General features: G+C 36.6%; 1 protein-coding gene across 4 annotated transcripts in view; it reads right to left on the bottom strand.

Moving 5' to 3' along the window:
• The window catches only part of STK3 (serine/threonine kinase 3), a 321854-nt gene that overhangs the window by 240511 nt on the left and 63201 nt on the right, over positions 1–18142 (bottom strand). For all 4 annotated transcript variants that reach the window (XR_013824586.1, XR_013824587.1, XR_013824588.1 and 1 more), the window contains exon 4: positions 8216–8330. Coding sequence is in view for 1 of the 4 variants with exons in the window: in XM_079901744.1 (XP_079757870.1) it covers positions 8216–8330 (115 nt within the window). In the remaining 3 variants the exon portion in view is untranslated. The remainder of the gene's footprint in view (positions 1–8215; positions 8331–18142) is intronic.

Below are 18142 nucleotides of genomic sequence, written 5' to 3'. Positions count from 1 at the left end.
CTCGATGAAGTAGGGTAGTCTTCTTATCCCATTTAGCAAATGAAGAAAACGAGTCACAGAAAAGTTAAGAAACTTGCCCAAGTTCACACAACTAGTATGTAGCAGAGCCAGAATTCAAGACATTCTGGGCTCCAGACTCTATGCTTTTAACTTCTACAGTTCAATTCTAGCAGTCAGCTATAATTTCAACCCTTTCTTTCCCTCTAATCTACTTTACCACTCTATGATTCAGTTTCTCATCTGGAAAATGGGTCAATAATTGTTCTTACCTCACATAGTTGTTCAGTCCTTACACGAGGATTAAATGCAATAATCTATATAATGTGCTTGGCACATACCAGTACTACAGTAATAGCTATTACAATATCTATCAAACGTCTGTCACTGGAGTTGAGAATCACTGCTATAAAACTAACAAAAAAAAAAAACTAACAATCGGTAAGAATTTACCAAGAATGGTCTCAATGTGTCCTTCACAGTTCTAAAGTGATACCTGAATAAACCTGACTTTCCCAATTATTTCCATTATAAAATAACAAGTCCACCACAAGCCTTCAGGTAAATAAATATACATAACTTACGAACTGCTCTCTTCAGTCTGGAACTTTCTCTCCATTATTTTGTATTCCCTCAATGCCCCCTCCCCTGCTCCCCACCCAATCACAGAATATATCAATATTTCATCCTGGGAAAAGCAGACAATAATTTCTCGTATATAACAAAATGGACATTTATTGTGTTTTAAGACACAAACTTTAAGTTAGTATTTTAATGTCGTTTCCACCTGCACAGCTGGGTACCCTGAAAGGTTTCAACCAGAATGCTATTCTCAGAGTCTGCCTTCACCAAAGAGCTACAAAACTATGAAGACTCAAAGAACAGTAGCAATTCTCTAGACCCAGGTCTAGTGCTCATCAACATTTAAGTTTGCTCCTAATTTTCTGTTGTGACAACACTCTGGAACATTTCTCACTAACCAATTGTGCTAGGGTTTCTGTAAGGTACAGACAGAAGAGGAGAATAAGGTACAGATGGAAAAGGAGAATCATTGGATGGATCCTAGGGTGCTTATACATTCAACTTTACAATAGATTATCAAACTGTACTCCTCAAAGTAGCTGTGCTAATTTAAACACCTAAGAGTATAAAAGTATGTATAGGGAGGTAGGTGGGATGGGAAAGAGGCGATATCATTGATTCAGGTTCAAAAACTAACCTGAATTTGTAGTTAATTTGTTTAATTTGTCTTTCCTCCTTCTAAAATACAACTAAACTGATAGAAAAAAATTTTTTAATAAAAGAATCAGGGCTTCCCTGATGGCGCAGTGGCTAAGAATCCGCCTGCCAATGCAGGGGACATGGGTTCGAGCCCTGGTCCGGAAAGATCCCACATGCCGAGGAGCAACTAAGCCCGTGCGCCACAACTACTGAGCCTGCGCTCTAGAGCCTGCGAGCCACAACTACTGAGCCTGTGTGCCACAACTACTGAAGCCCGCACGCCTAGAGACCGTGCTCTGCAACAAGAGAAGCCACTGCAATGAGAAGCCCGCGCGCCGCAACAGAGTAGCCCCCGCTCACCGCAACTAGAGAAAGCCCGTGTGCAGCAACAAAGACCCAATGCAGCCAAAAATAAATAAAAATAAATTAATTTTAAAAATAAAGAATCAGCACAGGAGAGTATAATAAATTTGGAAGTATTTCTATGAAGAGTCACAGGCAAGAGCAGGCAAAGAAGGGGTCTGCAACACAAGGAGTGATTACCAAGTAAACACCAAAGGGGCTCCAAGTTAGAATCATTGTGTAGGGAGGGCAGGAGCGAAAGCGGAATGGAAAAGGTAGGTTAGCTTTCCCATGGAAGCTGAAAAGAAGAAAACAGAACAACACTTGGCTCCTCATCCCTACTCTATACATACAGATTACATGCAGTCTGGCATTTATCCCCAAGCCCCAAAAAAGGCAAGGGAGGGGAATGGCTAACAAACTGAACGAACCGCCTCTGTGGGCACTTGCCCCTAAAGCCAGCTCCCAGCCAGTTCATCCTAACATTATACCTGCCAGGCAAAAAGCATCGTCCCAATGCTTCTGATGAGAGCTAGTCAGCCTTTCTGGTGGTCAGCCTGCCATGGGCAACACCAGGATCAAGCAACTGAAACAATAACCCCGGTGGAAATAAAGATGATTCAGAAAACAGAAAATAATTTTTTCAAAACTTATTTTTCTTAGAGTGATTAGAAAAGATTTTGCATCCACGCCTCAAGCATCAAGATGTTATGAAAAAGGACTAATCAAAAACATAAGAGTTCTTGTAAATTAAAATATAACTGCTGAAATAAAAAGTTCAGTTAGAAGAGTCAGAAAATAAAGTAGAAAAAAACTCACCCCCTACCCCACCGCCAAAAAGGAGACAGAAAATCTAGGAGGGAAAAAAAGAATAAAATTCAGGAGATTTCACCATCCAATGAATACAACAGAGGGGGAAACTATTGAAGAAATTTTTCCAAAGCTGAAGAAGACACAAGTGTTTATTTGAAAGGAACTACTGAGTGCTGAGCATAACTAATAAAAAGGACTCACACTCAGGCACATCCTCGTGAAATATCTTGTTCCTTATGCAACATCAGAAACATGAGAATACAGAAAAAAGCCTAAGAAGTTCTGGGGCAGGGGGAGACCTACAAATAAGTAAGTCTCTGATAGGCATTAGCTATGTATAACATCAGCAATACTGGCTGCTAGAAGAAAATGGAGGGAAGCTACCACATCTCTGAGAGAAACTTACTTTCAATGTAAATTCTACATAGGCTACTATCAACCAGGTATGAAAACAAAATAAAGGCATTTTCAGATATGCAAGGATTCAAATAGTTGACCTCTTAACTCTTACACCTTGAAGAAGATAGTTGAGGAAGAATATGAAACAAGAGTGAAAAACCAAGGAAATAGGAAATATACAAGAAAATGGTGGCACTAACCCAGGAGTCCAGTGAAAAGAAATTCCAAGGATGCAGCTCTACAGCAGACCTAAAAAGCAATGAGTCCACATTAGAACAAGAAATAAGGAAGCTCCAAAGAATGTCTTCTCAAAGAAGAATCACATAAATTCCAGGAAATAGATAAAATGAGTAAGAAGCTAGAAGACATTAGTGAAGTGATAAAGATGGCATATGCTGCTTCTTTCAACATGAAAAAAACAAAGGAAAAACAAAGGAAAAACAAAAAATTATGGTGCTAAGATCATGATCCTAACATAGATCCATCAAACTAATATATGACAATGATTTTGAGCAATTAAGTGTGAGAAAAGTAAATCCATTTAAACCAGATACTGGGAACATTTTCCTTCAGGTGATCTAGGAGTATGACACTGGACTTTTAAAGACGGAAATATAATTTTAGCATATCATCGTTTTCCCTCCCAAGATGTCCTTTGCCCTCTCTTCTCTGAGTCATTCATTCATTCATTCATTCATGCATACAACAAATATTTACCCAGCATCCTGCATGTCAGGCACTGACCAAGGAGCAGAGATAGATCAGTGAACAAAGAAGGCAAAACCATGCTCTTGTGGAGCCTGATTCTAATGACAGATGACTCCTCCTCTTCCAAGATCATGCTAAAGGTTCTCTCTCCTATGAAGCTTTCACTGAACTTCCATGTTAGGCTAAGTGCTTCTCCTTTACTGCCCCTAAAGAACTCTAACTCTTTATAGAATCAAATTTAGCTTTGTACGTATGTATTACCTCAACTAGTCTGCAAACAATGCAACAACAGCAACATTTATTAGAGTTATTTGTACCTCAAATGCATAGCACCAGGCCTAGATCAATAAATGTGTTTTGAACCTTTCTGTTCAACCAAAATGTAAATAAAACTGCCAAGTAAAATGTAAAGCACTGTACAAATGTTACTTATTATTTAACAGATGAGGAAGCTGAAGTCACCAGATTATAAAACTAGTTTGTGGAAGAGCCAAAACTAAAATCCACAGTGCTAGGCTGAATTAAAATAAATGGTCAAATCAGAAAATGGGCCAAAGTGGGAGAGACAAACCTTAGGCGTTTTCTTAGAACATTTCCAAATACACAATAAACGTCTAAGACATGGATTCTATTTCTTCCATATGTCAAGGCACAGCTTAAGAATTATGTAAAGATCATTTTGAAAGCCTGTAATCAAAAATATAATCTATCTTTAAAAAGCTTCAATTTCACAGAGTTGTCTATTTTTACTTTGCAGTATATACTTGAAATGCATAAGTGTTTAGAAGTTAAATGGCATTTAACATAAAATATATTGGTTTTTAAAATATGTCCTCACAAGGAAACCTTCAAGCACACTTTTTATGGCCTTTCTTTGGTATATGTGATCATATCTGTTCAATAACCCACAACATTAATACTGAATAGTAGTAGCCATGCAAATTACAATTTATCTACAAAAATATAACACTGAATAGATGAGTAAGATTGTTTATATTCACAGAATAAGCAGCCAAGGAATTGATCCTGTTTCAGTTCAACAAACATTTATCAAAGGTTGCTAGATGCCAGTAGCTATTCCAGGCACTTGTAATATTTCCAAGATGAATATATAAAAATTTCTGCCCTTGAGTGGCTTATAGTAGGGGAAAGCAACTGCAATTACTCTTCTCCTAAAGACTAAAGGCTAACTAATAATTAAATGTGATTTCCAAGTACAGGATACCACAGTAAGGTTATCTACACATAGGTTTCACCAAGCTCAAAAGATGGTTTTAAATACTGTAAAAAAAAAAAAAAAAATACATGATACCAGGACATGAGCTGTGTTTGTGGGTTTGATCACAGAAATCAGGCATTTAACTCACATATACTTACTTATAGATCCTTCAATACTTATAAACTGAAAGATTCAATGAATACTAACCAAATAGTGATTTTTACTCTAAATGCAACCAGAAGACTCAGAGAAACTTTTATCACCCACTGGAATATAGGAGGGTTTCACCTTCATCCTAACCCTAGTACTACTACCATTAATTACCACAATTACCATTCATTATCAGCTCAACTGCCAACAATCCAATCCCAACCCTTTGCTACTCAGGCTCAGTTCCAATCACTGGGAGTTCTAGTTAACCCCCAAACTTAACTCTATGCCTTTATCTTTTCCTAGGCGTTTCCCAAAGGAAAAGCATAGGTCAGGGCATAAAACCGCTGAAAGAGATATTTTGAAATTCCTTAATATCTATGCTGACAATCAGATAACTGGCTTCTTGATTTTTAAAATGAAATGTGAAGTACTCATAAAATTATTAGCAAACTGTCAAGCAAACCTGCAAACTGGTAAGAAAAAGACCACCACCACCACCACCGACAACAACAAAAGGCAAAGGATAAGCACAAAAAGTAAATAAAAGAGCCAGTACACATATGACAAGATGCTCAATCTACCTAGCAGTCAAAGTATGTAAGATAATAATAACAGTAAAAATTAGAATAATAATGGCAGCTAGAATTTATTGTGCTCTTTATGTAAGAGTGAATATGCAATAAAGACTTACCTAATTCATTAATCAACCAATTACCAAATAGATAAGAAACTACCTGGGAAAACAGGGAAAGTTTCAAAGAGGAGGTGATATTTGATCTGGTCCTTCATGGATACAAATTCACTAGGCAAAGACTGGTGGGTAGGGGAAACACTCAAAGGTGGGGGAGCAGTTGAGGCAAAAGCATATACCAAAACACCAAAATACAAATCTTAGTCAGATTTTCTTCCCTGTGCCTTTAATTTTCAAAGAAATACCTGATCAAAAAACAGATAGCAATCGAACTGAAAATCCAGAAGAGTTCATCCATGAGATTTCTTTCAAAGACAAGAATAATTCTACAAAAAGTGTGTTACTTAGGTGGTTTTCCAAGAGTCATTCCTCTTAAAACAAATAAAAAATCTAAAAGAAATTGCCAACTTACAATTCTTTATCCAGCAAATGTATCGTTCAAAAATGAAGTGAGATAACATTTTCATACCAAAAAAAAAAAAAGAGAGATCTTAACACCATCATACCCATATATAAGGAAACACTAAAGAACACTGTTCAGGCAACTGAGAAATGCAGAAAAGAGTAAAGAGCAATAAAAAGTAGAAATATAAACACTGACAATATAAAATAATAATAAGAATGCCTTGTGTTGTTTAAAATGTATACAGAATTGAAAGAAACAACAAAGCATGTAACAAAAGAGCATATAAAGCCAAAAAAAAAAGTTCCCATACTCTTAGAAAAAGACTGATTGTTAGTGACCATGAAAACAATTAACTGCTGGAGTGAGTGTTAATAGATCAAGGACAACTGTTTCACTGGTCACATTTTTGAAAGCTAGCCAATCAGTAACAGCCACGCCTCTGAAATTCAAACAATCAAGATTATCACTCCATTGACCATGCCTATAAAATGATCAAATATTTACAATCTCCAGTGCTTAAAAAAAAAAAGAGGATGATACATATCCCCGTATACTGCCAACCTTCATAACAATGGTACTCTTTTTAAATAATACATAAATGAAGGAAAAGTAGCATGAGTAGCATAGAATATTCTTGAGATTTAACAGGAGCTGTTATCAAGGCAACACCCAGAGATAATACACCCACAGCTCCCGAGCCATCTCGTGCAGCTCTGGGTTCTTCTTGTATCTGGGAATCAGACCCTTCCATGCCTCCCCAAGCCCAAGGGAAACCGTCCGTGAGAATAACAATTAGACCATGCCAAATGTATGATCCCCAAACATGTTAGGTGGATTCTGTCTTCTAAAAAAGAATGCAAATGGGATAAAATATTTCCTTTGATAACTGGTGAAGGAGATTCCTGAGGATAATTATCCCACCCATATCTAGCTTTTAGAACTGCAGTATACCTTCACTGGTTTGTATTTATTAGCAACAAGAAATAAAGTACTTGGATCATATTCTTCCTCTGTACTCAAAATGGTAACATTAGCATTTAAATAAAGAAAACAGATCTTCCATTTCACTCAGTTTTACTTCATATTCCTACTTGGTAATTTTAAATACCAAATACACTGAGTTTAGCCCTGGAACAGTTTTAAAACACTTCTCTAACTGGAGTATAATTATCTTCAATTAAAGCATTGTTCTGCCACTCAGGAGTCATCTGATTTACATAAATGTTAGTTAAGCACCATACAAATTCTAAAATATATAATTGGAATGTCACAAATCACTTAATCCATTTTGTCAAAACAGGGATTATTTTAACTTCTATCTCACTTCCTTTAAAAGAAATCCTATTTACTTTATTTTCTCTAACAGAAAAAAAAAAATTAGTAGGATAAACTTACAACGTACTTCCCCAATCAAACTTTAAAATGATTCTGGTTAACCACGAATTGACTCAAGTAGTTAAGTATTTTTCTGAATGTATTTTACTGAAACATGTCTGACTACATGTAATAAAGATATATAGTAATTGGGATACTGTTCATGGAATTACAAATTATTTCACTGATTTATTATTCTTAGTCATTCACAGATTTTAAAAAGGTCACTTTGTCCTCATAAATTATGCAAGGAAACTAGGTGCATTGCTAGCCTAAACAATTTTGTAAACAGCTCTTTTACTGAGGGTTAAAAACATAGCCATAAAAAGTTATTATTAAAAAACAAATTTCACAAAGCTGAATTTACCAGGAAAAAAAAATTATAATCTAGTTCTATTACTTTCAAACACCCTGACAATATTTGGGAAAATAAGACAAAAATTGTTTTTCAGTTATTTTTAAGATTCAGAAACATAAAACTTCAACTGTTTACCAATCATAGGTTATAATGCAAAAAACAAGATAAAGAAATACTATGAATATTATGAACTTTAAATAAAATTCTAGCTATAACTTACTGAACTCATGTTAATAAAGAACATGCACACTGATTCCAAATGAAGAAGAGGAGTGCCATGGTAATTTCTCGGTGACTAACCAAAAATTATCCTAATAAATAAATTAAACCATCATGACTCCCATATTTGCCATATGACAAATGGCAAATTTGTGACTTTGACTGATTCTCACACCTCATACTAGATCCCTTTACACAGAAAAACCTTTTCTTTTCTCACACTAATATTTTTCTTGTAACAAAACACTACCTAGTCAGATTCTAAACTATGAATCTCTACAAATGAGATTAGCAAAACAATTTAAAAATACTTACTGTTTTGTTTCGTAATCTAATTATGTCCGAGACAGAGCCAGCTCCACAGTACTCCATAACAATCCAGAGGTCTGTGTTCTTAAAGTAACTGCCATAGTACTTTACAACATATGGGCTAAAGAAAAATACATAGACAATTAAACTCAGTTAATTCCCAAAGAAAATTATTTCTTAATCCCAATTCAAAATATTTTCAACATTTCATAATGTTCCAATAAGTAAACTTAATGAGTAAACTACTATTGTACATGGAATTGTATCTATGTAGGGTTCACCAACTGTGTATAATTAGGCTTTAATTCACGGATGAAATTTTAACAGGATTACAAACCAGAGGAGGTCCAAATGTTTTGAGTGATTCCCAAGAAAATAAAGCTTTGTTTTGGCAAAGGACATACTCTTTAACATAAGGAACAAATGAAAATATTTTCCTTTAACTAAAGCATTTTAAATATAAATCTTCTAGGGACTTCCCTGGAGGCGCAGTGGTTAAGAATCCCCCTGCCAATGCAGGGGACATGGGTTCGAGCCCTGGTCTGGGAAGATCCCACATGCCGTGGAGCAACTAAGCCCGTGTGCCACAACTACTGAGCCTGCGCTCTACAGCCTGCGAGCCACAATAACTGAGCCCACGTACCACAACTACTGAAGCCCACACGCCTAGAGCCTGTGCTCTGCAACAAGAGAAGCCACTGCAATGAGAAGCCCACGCACTGCAACGAAGAGCAGCCCCCACTCTCTACAACTAGAGAAAAGCCCGCGCGCAGCAACGAAGACCCAACGCAGCCAAAAATAAATAAATAAATAAACTTATTTAAAAATATATATATATATAAATCTTCTAAAGGATTTTGCATTCAGTCAAATATTAACACTCAACTTTACATTTCAATACTTTATATTTCAATGAGGCCAAAAAAAATTTTTTTTTAATTCTCTTGTATTTTGGCCTTTAAAATCCTAGAGAAAAATAATTATAAGTTTTTTGCTTTAAATTCAGATAATTATAATTATTGACAATTTAAAATACTTCTGAGCTGAGGTTTCATGTGTTTCAGAGCAGAATAAACTATGTTGATAGCCGAGTTGTTTTTAGGAAAACTTAGAATGGGGCAAATGACCATTACAATTGATATTTATTAAGGGTATGCTATATATAGTGATGTGTAAAGTATCTTGCTCAACTCAAAAAGACAGAATATCCACATTCACAGAATACATAAAAAGATGAAAAATACAAGGAAGCATAAAGTAGTACACAGCTTAAATACTACAAGAGCTCATAGGTAGAAGTGACCATGGCAGAGTCAACCTAGAGAACTTCGCAGAATCGGTGGAATTTGAATTATGGAAAAAAGGTTAAAACTTCAAGATATGGGTGTAGAAGAGAGATAAGAAGATTTGGAAAAGAGAAAGACCATGAGCAAAGGCAAGGGAAAAACCAAGAATGGCATGTTTATCATGAAAAGTGCCATCAGTGTAAGATAAATAAGACATAGGAATCAAACAAGCAAAAAAGAACAATGAAAAATGGAAAGTACTATAAAAGACCACATAAAGAGACTACCAAAAGAAGTGATTAAGAGAGGACGGTTGGGGAAAGACTTCTCAGTAAAGCCTTTGCAATCTTAACTAAGTCTTGAAGGCAAGGGTAGAGCAGATTGGTTAGAGCTTAAGGGCTTAAACTAAAACAGGTAGCTACAGGGCTAGAATTCAATCCTGTTTTATCCCTACTGCTCCTCTTGCACAGACTTGCTTCAGTCTCCTTGTCATAGTTTTCTCCCCCATTCTAATCTATGCTCCATATAGCTGACAAGTAACTTTCCTTTAAAACAAAAGTAAAGTAGGCTAATCATATTGCTCTCCTGATTAAAAAAAAGAAAAAGAAGCTCCAATGGCTCTCCACTACCAAAGGAAAAAAGACAGAACTGCTTCATATCACATACATGACTTTTCAAAGTCTACCTCTCTACCCACATCTCTCGTTACTCCCCATCTCACACCTTATATTTGCAGACAACACTCAACTTTGCTAGGTGTTGGGAATGGAAAGTATTATTAAGAGTTCATAAATATTCACTAAACCATTTAAAAGTGTTTGTTTACAAATGAATCTCATCTATAGAGCCAAAACTTCAACTTACGGGAAACATAAAAAAGCTTTCTTTACATACACTTCTTTGGGTTATGAGTGCCTGTGTAGAAACCTTTATAGGAAGTACTGCTCTTACACCTGGCTGTGCATCAGAATCACCTGTGGCCCAGACCACACACCTTGGACTTTCTAACTCAGCAGATGTTTTAAAACCTTTATAGGTGACTTTGATATACACCCACAGCTAAGATTAGCTCCAGAAGACAGATGACATATCCTTCAGGAAACTTCTTTAAATATTAATTTTCTTATTCAAAATTTTCAAAGGTGTTAAATTAGCAATGAGTTGAAGGTTATGTTCACTGAAAAGCACATAGAAAACGTATTTTACCTTACAATCTACACTAAGTAATCAACAATTCTAAGGGTAGGACTGGCAGCTCCTATGAAAATTAGAGATTCTAATCTGGGCAGCTACATAAAAGGGCAGCTCTAGCTCTCTTTAGGGGGTGAGTCAAGGCAACACCTTTGGGGAAAGGTAAAATTCTCTTCAAAAAATATTTTGTGGCCCATTCTAATACACAATCAAGCAAAGGTATCAAAGTCCAACAATTCTATATCATTAAAAATGGCCTCAATAATTTTAACCTAGAAAAATATTTAAGCAGATAGACCTAAACAGCCATCTTAAGGACACACACCCAAATACAGTTTCTATCAATCACTCAACATTCATTCACTGACCCGCTACTCAAGCCAAGCATTAGACCAGACAAACCAGACAGACACAATTCTGACTCTCCTCTAGCACATACCAGCAAGAGATACACAGGTATGAGAGAAGTAAATCCACAAGTAAATATAGTTAATAACTGTGGTAAGAAAAGGAGGAGGAGTGCTATGAGATAAACCGGCTGAGACTTTATTTTGCATTCATCATTTCTGCAAATAAAATTGTTCCTAGCTCATATGGAAGAATGGAATAGCACACATATTCCATCGTAGCCCCTGACTTGGGAAGCACTGGCGTATATGAAAAAACTTGGAATGTAGACATGGGTGAGCTTTAACAACAAAATATCCCCCCTCCGTTGGTGGCTGTGGATTACAAATGACATTTGGAAAAGAAAGAAATGCTTAAACCCCAAAGTTTATACGTAATATGGCCTACTACTGGTCATCCTCTGATATCTTCTGCATCAATACTTTAAAGCACTTATAACATCTTATAATTGCTTTGTCATTGACTTTTATCTGCCTCCCCTAGAAGAAAAGAAGCTCCATGAGGATAGGTGCCAATCTGCCTTGCTCTCCATTTTATCCTCAGTACCTCCCTTCTTGTATGCACAAACAAAAGGAATGAATAAGTAAACAAATTAACAGTCACAGAAAAATTAACAAAAGGGACCTAATTCAGGCCTCCCCAAAGGAATAACATTTAAACTAGAGTCAAAGGTTGGCTAGAAGTTAACCAGTTATAAAGAGCATTCAGGTACCAAGAACTGTCTGTACAAAGGCCCTGAGGAGAGAAAAAGAGCAAATCATTTTCAAGGGATCAGTATGCCTAGAATAAAGTGAGTGAAAAATGAGGTAGAACACAATGTAGCTGCAGATGGAGGCAGGAGCTGATAACGAAGGGCCTCAAAAACAAGGTAAGGAGATTGGGCTTCAACAGATATTCAAGAGAAGAATTTTAAGCAGAGGAATGACATGATCTAATTTATACTTTCAAGATTCCTCTGGCTACTGCTTCAAAGCTGGATTGTAGGAAAGCAAATATGGACACGGGTAGACCAGTTAGAAGGTTCTGTTGGTCTGTGTATGCAAGAGATTATATTAAGTGTATCTTTTTATTTTCTGTATTTGTGCTGCTTTGACATCTGGGACCTACTGACAAAGTCTCCACTGTTCCTCTCTCAGGGTTAGCTAATTCCTAGAGATAGCATCTGTGAGCGTACCTTTCACATGCAAACAAGCCAATCGGGAGTTTCATACTCTCAACTACCTCCAGGGCCACCATTTCCCAGCCTTAATCACCCCAGGGCCGTATACCAGACAACCAAGGACAGCCCCAGATCACAAAGAAATTATTTAATCTAGCCAATCCTAAACCTGTTTACTCAATTTCACCCATTCCTTCCCACAGAAACCACAATAATGGCTCTTGCCCACATTTCCCCCTCTCCCTCTGCCTCCTAACTGACCCTGGTGCTTCCCTGTATGGGTCCCCCTCTCTCACCCGCACCCTTCTCAGATCTGGAAGTATAACAAGCTATCTCCTGATATGCTGGTCTCATCATACCTGAATAATAATGAAACCTACATTTTAAAAAGCAGATCGTGGCTTGGAGTAGAAAACAAATTCAAGAGATATTTTCAAGGTACACTCAACACAATTTGATCATGATATAAACTGACAAGTTAGAAGACAGTAAAAGCAAGTCTTCTACTGTGTTTTATCCACTGTGTCTCCCTTCAACTGCACACTGAATATAAATTTAAGACTGGCAAATTAAAGATTACAATCTAAAGCCAACACTTTGAAAACTTACAAACACAGAAATAAGCAGGGAGTTCAAGACCTGGGACTTCTAAGCCAGTCTGTTTCCACTGACACAGACGTTGTTCATTCATAATTCATTCCTGTATCATATAAAAGTAATCAACAAACATTCACTGAACAACATACATAGCCTAGTGGCAGATGCTAGGGAGAAAAATTCGTAGACTTTAGCGACAAAGAATAAAAGGCAGTCCAGACAATGGGGAACCCATGAAGGAGTTTATGCAAGAAAATAATACAATTAAATAGCCTTTAAAGAGGATTATCCAGTGCAGGATTGTGAGGTGCCAAAAGGTGATAGTGTTCATACTAGCGGGCAAGTTAGCTAACCGTACAATTATTTAGATACACTAACATCTATTTTTTTAACCACACATTGATTATTAAAGGCTGGAGAGGAAGCAGGGAGAGCTTGCTTCAAAACACTAGCTCAGTGTTACTTTTAATTTTAAGCAACACAAAGTTTTAGTTCAGCCATAAGGCCTAGGAATCTTGACTAAGCCACCATATGGACTTACAGGACATATGAGAATCCAGCAATTCTATGTATTCTTGGCACAGTTAAATAGTTAAATATGACTCTGAAAATTCCAGTGGGTGGAGGGACATGGAAGACGCAAGTCAAATTACAGCATACACCAGGAAGCAAAAGTGAAACATGATGCCTCAATAACTGGGGCAAAACTCATGAGGCACAGTCTACTCCCTTCCCCTGTGCCATTCCCTTACCTTTCATTCTCCTGTCCCATTCATTCCCTTTCCCCTATTTAACACCTTCAGCCCAATAAAACTACATAGCACGTTCCTCTCTTTTTTCTTTTTTTTCTTTTTTGGCTTCCTCTCATCTCATGCCTAATGTATCATACCCTTGCCATTCCTCTGTCTCCATTTCATATCCCCTCTAAACCCTTATTCTAACGGTCTTCCTCTAGTATCACAACTCAAAATAGTAGTATAAAAAGAGAAGTGAGGAAAAAACAGAGAAACCAGAGGGAAAAAAATAGAAAAAGCACTACAAACTTCCTTATGTATTTGTACCTTATATAGACACTACTGTGGTACAAGTTATTTGGACTGAATCATTGTTTAAGCTTCTTATAGAGATTCAAATGTTAATTTTTCCTGTCTAAAAGTTAATTAACATTTTTATGTTAACTTGAATTTCATCTTAATTGAAGAAAATCGTGTATTGCTAAAGGTATCTTTAAATAGACTTTGATTTTTTATGGCAGGTTTACGTTCACAGCAAAACTGAGTGAAAGGTACAGAGCTTTCTCATATGCCCCCTGCGCCCACACGTGCACAGCCTGTCCGTGATCCACATCCCCACCAGACTGGGATGTTTGTTACAAGTGATGGATCTACACTGACACAACACTGTCACCCAATCCATACTCTACATTAGGATCCACTCTTGGTGTTGTACATTCTTTGGGTTTCAACTGTAGACACCATTACAGTATCATACAGAGTAATTTCACTGCTCTACCTATTCATCCCCCCCCCCACCTTCCTAACCCCAGGCAACCACTGATCTTTTTATTGTCTCTATCGTTTTGCCTTTTCCAGGACGTCATATGGTTGAAATCATACAGTATATGTAGCCTTTCCAGATCGTCCTCTTTCACTAGTAATATCCGTTTAAGTTCCCTCTATGTATTTTCATAGCTTGATAGCTCATTTCTTTTTAGTGCTGAACAATATTCCATTGTCTAGATGTACCACAGTTTATGCATCCACCTACTGAAGGACATCTTGGCTGGTTCTAAGGTTTTGGTAATTATGAATAAAACTGATATAAACATCTATGTGCAGGTATTTGTGTGGACATAAGTTTTTAACTCCTTTGGGTAAATATCAAGGAGCCAGATTGCTGGATCATATGGTTAAAAGTATGTTTAGTTTTGGAAAAAAACTGTCAAAAACTGACTTCTCCACTGGCAATATTATTATGCATTCCCACCAGCAATGAATCGAAGTTCCTGTTGCTCCACATCCTCACCAGCATTTGGTGTTATCAGTGTTCCAGATTTTGGGCATTCTAATAGGTGTGTAGTGGTATCTCATTGTTTTAATTTGCATTTCTCTGATGACAGATGATGTGAAGCATCTTTTCATATGCTTATTTGCCATCTGTATATCTTCTCTCGTGAGGTATCTGTTAAGGTTTTTGGCCCATTTTTTAATTGGGTTATTTGTATTCTTGTTGAGTTTTTTAAATTCTTTGTATATTTTGGATAACACTCCTTTATCAGATAAGTCTTTTGCAAATATTTTCTAAGGTGTATTTTTTAATGTTGCCATTATAAGCATGTGATAATTAAAATACTAAAGAAATGGTTATTTTTCATTACATACGTTTCATTAACATCCTTCTACCATCCTAATAGTGTTCTAAACTTAATAGGGGTAGTACAGTGTTTTCACAAAGGCAACGTAAATATTCTCCTATGAAAACTGAATTGTTTCCAATATAATTCTAAATCACAGCAATTTATTTCTTGGCCCACCCAAAAACAAATACATAGAGATGAACTGATAAAAACTGCCAAAGTTAATCACAAATCCTTCAGTTTGGTGAGTTTCAATTTTATTTACTTATTTTTTTCATCAGAAACAGTGTTCAAATGGAATCTCACCCAGAAACATCAGCAAACAGAACACATGGGACAGGAGCTGCTCTGGTAAAAAGAAGCCTCTGAGCAAACAAGCTAGAAATGCGCTATTCCTACCACATGGACCGCCTCTCCTCTTTGCCTAGTAAATCTAAGTCATCCTTTAGAACTCAGCTTGGGTATGATCTCCCTGAGGAAGCTTTCCCTGAATCCCCAATAGTGAGGCATTACATACGTCTTGCAACCCATACAGTTCCCCATATTTACCCCATCAGAGGTCTTATCCCACTATACTGAAACAGCCTGTCCATTCATCTGTCTTGCCCATCTGACTGAAAGTCCTTCCGAAGTCTGGCTCATTCATTGTTATATCTCTTATGCGCAGCACGTAAGGGCTACCAGCAGGAGTAGGTACTCAATATATTAGTTGAATAAATTTATTTACATAATATATATATTTAATTTATATCATATACATATATAAATAAAATAAATTAGGTGAATAATTGTGTGCCCTGGTGCATGCATTAACAAAACATTTCTCTTGGTCTAGATATGAGAAATTCCTTCTCTAGAGTGTCAGTACTAGGAATGTAGAAGCTGTGTCAGTTGTAGTTCCCTTATATCCACATGACCTGGCACATAGTATTCAAAAGTAATGCTGACCAGCTCTTGCCTCCATCTCTAGCACTGCCTTGAGAATGAGTACTTTACTTTGAACTGTTGGAATCATTGTATAGACATTGCTTTCTTCAGCACTGGCCCTGGAGTCAGCAAATGTGGGTCCTCACAGTATCCTAGTCATTAACTAGCTATGATCTAGGACAATTCATGTAAAATCTCTACGTCTCATTTTCTGTACCCATAAAATAGTTCTTAATTATGCTTTAGCACCAGAAGTCTTTTCTCAAATAAAATTTTAGAATGAGCTCCAACATAGAAAAAAAGATAAAAGCAAGGGCTAAGTTTCTCACTCTGCTCAATTCTTCACTGTTTGAGGAAAGTACCCCTAGAAGCACCTCCTTAGAGCAGAGTACATTTGAAAAACTCTAAACTAAAGTACACCTACAGTTGGGACTTCCCTGGTGGTCCAGTGGTTAACACTCCATGCGTCCACTGCAGGGGGCACGGGTTCGGTCCCTGGTCAGGGAAGATCCCACATGCCGCAGGGTGAGGCCAAAAAATAAAAAATTAATTAAAAAATTAAAAAAAAATAAAGTACATCTACAGAAGTCTAGTCTACAACCAATATTCTATGATTTAAACATTCAACAAATACTTACTGAATGCCTACTCTGTGCCAAGCATTGGACTAGACACAGAGGATTCAACAATAAACAATGCAGATGGGTTCCCTCAAATATTTACGCCAAAATGCAGTATTGAACACATTTAGTACTCACTAAAATGAACAAAAAAATTAAAACACCCTCTCGTCTCTTTTTAGAGTGTAGAAAGCAAGACAATTTGCCAATTGCCCAAATAGCTGCATAGACTTAAGAAAATATATCAATTTCAGAAATACAAATTTCATTTTCTCTAACCAAAATTCCACTGTTTTATGTCGGAATTTTTCAATTTGTACTGTTTTCTTCCAAATCATTTTTATGCCAGTTCTCATTAACACATCTGCATTGACACAAGTAAGTAGTGGCTAAAAATGTAATGCTTGTTCCTGCCATTTCCCAGTTTTTCACTTATCTTATCTTTTAGCACTTTTAGGATCTTTTAACCAACCAATTTTGTTTTTTGATCCTTCACTATTTCCTGAGTTCAGTATGAATATAAAAGTGAAATCTAGAAGACAGGTTCCATTTTTTTTATCAATATTTGTTTTACCATTTCATTCAACAAATATTTGAGAAGCACTTACTATGTACAAGGCATTCTGCTACAAAGTGGTACAAAATTTCTAGAATTTATTCACGTTTTCTACCCCTTTAATTCACTACTTTTCTTTCCCCTTAGTAGTTTCAAGTACATAACAAGAACAACGATCAGATTTCCCTAGGGTCCCCTCAACCGACAATGCTCTTTCACATACTCCTTATCCATACCTTATTTATTCACATTCGTTTAACAAAAAGTACAGTGCTAGGCATTGTGATGTATGCTAAGAAATATGATTCCTTCTCTCAAGGAGTGAAGAAAGGATAAAGATAGTGAAGACATTTCAGAAGGAGACTCTACAAGAATTAGTGTCATCAGAGGTATCAGAAAAAGAAACAGATGAATTCTCAGTTTCGTTGTTGAAAGACTAAGTACATGATGATGCTATTAACAAAACAGGAATTTGAAAGGCTTATCTGCAACAATTCAAAATTTGGTTTTAGAATGTTAAATGTAAAGTTGCTTCTGGATATTCCAGTTGAGTCATCCAGGCAGGAATTAGTAATACCTGTCAATACATGAGCAGACACTATGTTGCAGGATCCAAGGGCACTTAGTAAGTCATAATCCCAAACTCAAAGAATTAAAGAGTCAGGTGACAAAGAATACAAATAAACAGGTGCTTAAAAGAGAAACTCAGGTAAGAGAGAAGCCTGGAAGCATAAGCACTGGCCAGATCATGAAGGCCCTTGAATGCCATCCTTAGGAGACAGGATCTAGCTAAGCAATGGGGAGCCACTTAAGGGTTTTAAACAGAGAATGGC

The sequence above is a fragment of the Stenella coeruleoalba genome, assembly GCF_951394435.1.
Source record: "Stenella coeruleoalba genome assembly, chromosome: 17".
Classification (NCBI taxonomy): domain Eukaryota; kingdom Metazoa; phylum Chordata; class Mammalia; order Artiodactyla; family Delphinidae; genus Stenella; species Stenella coeruleoalba.
The sequence above is the reverse complement of the archived record's forward strand: the minus strand, read 5'-3'. Positions and strand labels throughout refer to the sequence as shown.